The following is a 3,939-nucleotide window of genomic DNA, read 5'->3' as shown; positions in this document are numbered from 1 at the left end:
TCTCTCTCTCACACACACACACACACACATATCTCACCTCCCTCCCTCCCTCTCTCTCTCTCTCTCACACACACACACACTATACATCTCACCCCTCTCTCTCTCTCACACACACTATACATCTCACCCCTCTCTCTCTCTCTCACACACACACACTATACATCTCACCTCTCTGTCTCTCACACACACACACTATACATCTCACCTCTCTCTCTCTCACACACACACACACACACACTATACATCTCACCTCTCTCTCTCTCACACACACACACACTATACATCTCACCTCTCTCTCTCACACACACACACACACTATACATCTCACCCCTCTCTCTCTCTCACACACACACACTATACATCTCACCCCTCTCTCTCTCTCACACACACACACTATACATCTCACCTCTCTCTCTCACACACACACACACACACACACACTATACATCTCACGCCTCTCTCCCCCCTCTCACAAACACACACAACACATCTAACTCCTCTCTCTCTCACACACACACCTCACCGCTCTCTCTCTCTCACACACACACACACACACACACACAACACATCTCACCCCTCGTTCTCTCTTTCATACACACACACACACACACTATACATCTCACCCCTCTCTCTCTCTCACACACACATACATACACACTGTACATCTTACCCCTCTCTCTCTCTCACACATACACACAACATATCTCACCCCTCGTTCTCTCTCTCACACACACACACAACATATCTCACCCCTCGTTCTCTTTCTCATACACACACACACACACAACATATCTCACCCCTCGTTCTCTCTTTCATACACACACACACACACACACTATACATCTCACCCCTCTCTCTCTCTCACACACACATACATACACACTGTACATCTTACCCCTCTCTCTCTCTCACACATACACACAACATATCTCACCCCTCGTTCTCTCTCTCACACACACACACAACATATCTCACCCCTCGTTCTCTCTCTCATACACACACACACTATACATCTCACCTCTCTCTCTCTCTCTCTCTCTCTCTCACACACACACACACACACACACACACACACACACACACACACACATATCTCACCTCCCTCCCTCCCTCTCTCTCTCTCTCTCTCACACACGCACACATTGCTGACTGACGCACAAACTATGTCATATTAGTAAACCCTAGTTATGACATGCTGTATGTCCAAAACTACATCTTATCCACTACATAGTGCACTATTTCAGGAGTTTTGCGTTTGACCTGAGTCGTCCTGGATAAGAGAATTACCGAATGCCGTAAATATAAATTAGAGTTTGGTGCCACGAAAAAAAGAATATCACTCATCTGTTGTTTTTTTTTTTTTTTTTTTAAATACAATACACAATATGCTGCAGGACATTGAGGTAGCGTCACAGTTACAAACCTAAAAAAATTTAACATGTGATATCGGTATAATAATATTTACCGTGTATAAAAATAAATTCTTACACATGGAAAAAGAGGGACGATGGAACATTCGGTACTATAAAGTATATTTTAATTCCAAAACAGCTACAGGTTTCTGCGAGTTCTGGAGTGCGTCAGGTTTAACAGTAACGACTGTAACTCTACATCACTGACTGAATTTATGAGATTATAACGTCATATCACACGTCACATCACACAGAGGACTGTAATGTAAATTCTATAGTCACATGTGGAAGTAGGGTGAAGAATATACAGTGCACAGGGCAGCTACTAAAGCTTTGGTCTGCTATTATATGATCCTAAAAGTATTTCCCTTTTTTTTTTTTTTTTTTTTTGGCTCATGTGAATGCCATGATTCACCAAAACACCCACAGAAACATCTGACCTTGGTCAGGATGCTCACATCACACAAAAATGTGTGTTTTGTTAGAGGACTTGTTACAGGAATATACCTTGTAAAAACATAAAAACAAAAGATGCTGCTTTAGTATCAGTACAGCTGCAGTGTTTACTGTCTTTGCCCTTCCCCCCTACAGCTGAGCTCAAATGGTATGACCCCCCTATTGGCGGCCACCTGAAACCCACAAAAACAACCGACACACACACACACACACACACGGGCTATGGGGCAAACTTCTGAGCCACCGGTGTACAGCTACACAACTACATATTTGGGATGCGAGAGACTAAGAGACAGAGAGAGAGAGAGAGAGAGAGAGAGAGATCGGCCCATGTAAGGTATTCAGCAGGTCTCTGGCTCGGCAGTCTCGGTGTGAAACCCAGCACTCAGTCGGAACCATCGACCCCTCCAAATGCAGGGGGGATGGGGGGAGACCCCTCTGCTTCTGGATCCTCTCCGAGAAAGTTACAGCAAAAGTCAACAAGAAAAAAAGCCCGTCTGCTAACTGGCTCCAGTTACCTTTCTGAGCCCGGGAGCCCCTGGCCGAGAAGAGGAGGACGACGACGATGAGGGCGCAGCTCGCAGTTCCTCCGGCCCCCCTCCCCACCATTAGCGGCGCCTCCATCCCAGATGACGCTGCGAACGCATAATGGCCTTTACACAGCGCGGCTCATTCACTCCAGCCAGCTCCAGCGCCCGGTGCTGCTCGCTCTGTGCTGTGTGTCCGTGCTCGCCTGGGCTCTCTAGCAGCGGCTCTCGCTCGCCTCTTCTGGTCGGACGCATACACTCATAGACACACTCACTCTCTCACACACACACAACACACGCCACACACATCCCCCTGATCTGATCCGCTCTGCCACTTCCTCCGCTTCCGCTCCTCCCGGTCTGGCGCGCGCCACAGCGGCCACTGGCGGCGGGACCCAGCCCACTGTCTGCACATCCATATACTGTATACTGTACTGTACACACCATATACTGTACACTACATGGCCAAAAGTATATAGACACCTGACCACCACACCCATATGTGGACCTTCCCCAAAGTAGGAAGCACACAATTGTCTAGAATGTCTGTATGCTGTAGCATTACAATTTCCCTTCACTGGAACTAAGAGGCCCAAACCTGTTCCAGCATGACAATGCCCCTGTGCACAAAGCAAGGATCATGAAGACATGGTGTGTTAAGGTTGGAGTGGAAGAACTCGAGTGTCCTGCACAGAGTCCTGACCTCAACCCCACTGAACACCTTTGGGATGAACAGGAACCCCGACTGCATCTCAGGCCTCCTCACCACCATCAGTGCCTGATCTCACTAATGCTCTTGTGGCTGAATAAACACAAATCCCCACAGCCACGCTCCAAAATCTAGTGGAAAGCCTTCCCAGAAGAGTGAGGGTTATCATACCAGCAAAGGGGGACTAAATCTGGAATAGGATGTTGAACAAGCACATAGGAATGTGATGATGAGGTGTCCACAAACCTGTGGCCATATTGTGTACCTAATGTGATCTGTGCAGAAAGCCTAGGCCTAAGTTTACAAAGTCACTAACACATTTCTACATCACTGAAATATGGTCAGATTTACTTGAAAGTATCGTATAGGCAGAAAAACATGTTGTGCACCAGAATTCAGCTACCGCCACATAAATATGTTTTATACACAGCTACAAAATGTGGTGAGCTGGCTTGGTGTGTTCACTTCTTTGTCAGAAAAGTTTCATGACACATCTCGAAGAGTCTCCTTTTGATGTTGAAAGCAGTTAGAGAAATTACCTTAAAATTATAAGAAAATATTTTCTTTAAACTCAGTATGTACAGTACATACAAATAGTCATTTAACTTGCTATAAATACATATTTAAGTGTGTCTTGATACACTGGGTTCTTGTTAGGCTATACAATGATAAGAAAATCTAAGATAGCTCTTTGACATTGTTTTACGGCTGTTTTACAACGGAAATATACACTCACCTTCCACTTTATTAGGAACATTTTGATGTTTGATGTGAACAATAACTGAACCTGTATCTGCAGGATTTTTTGCATTGCGCTGGTACCACATGCTTGGCT

The 3,939-nt window shown here is 45.6% G+C and overlaps 1 protein-coding gene across 1 annotated transcript in view; it reads right to left on the bottom strand.

The window, feature by feature from the left end:
• The window catches only part of dcbld2 (discoidin, CUB and LCCL domain containing 2), a 42,253-nt gene extending 39,519 nt beyond the window's left edge, over positions 1-2,734 (bottom strand). The window contains exon 1 of the mRNA XM_026912699.3: positions 2,387-2,734. Within this exon, the coding sequence (XP_026768500.2) occupies positions 2,387-2,492 (106 nt within the window). The 5' untranslated portion in view covers positions 2,493-2,734. The remainder of the gene's footprint in view (positions 1-2,386) is intronic.
• Positions 2,735-3,939: the final 1,205 nt, after the last annotated feature.

The sequence above is a fragment of the Pangasianodon hypophthalmus genome, chromosome 5 (genome assembly GCF_027358585.1).
Source record: "Pangasianodon hypophthalmus isolate fPanHyp1 chromosome 5, fPanHyp1.pri, whole genome shotgun sequence".
Taxonomy (NCBI): Eukaryota; Metazoa; Chordata; class Actinopteri; order Siluriformes; family Pangasiidae; genus Pangasianodon; species Pangasianodon hypophthalmus.
Note: the sequence above shows the minus strand (reverse complement) of the source record. Positions and strands in the feature narration are given on the sequence as shown.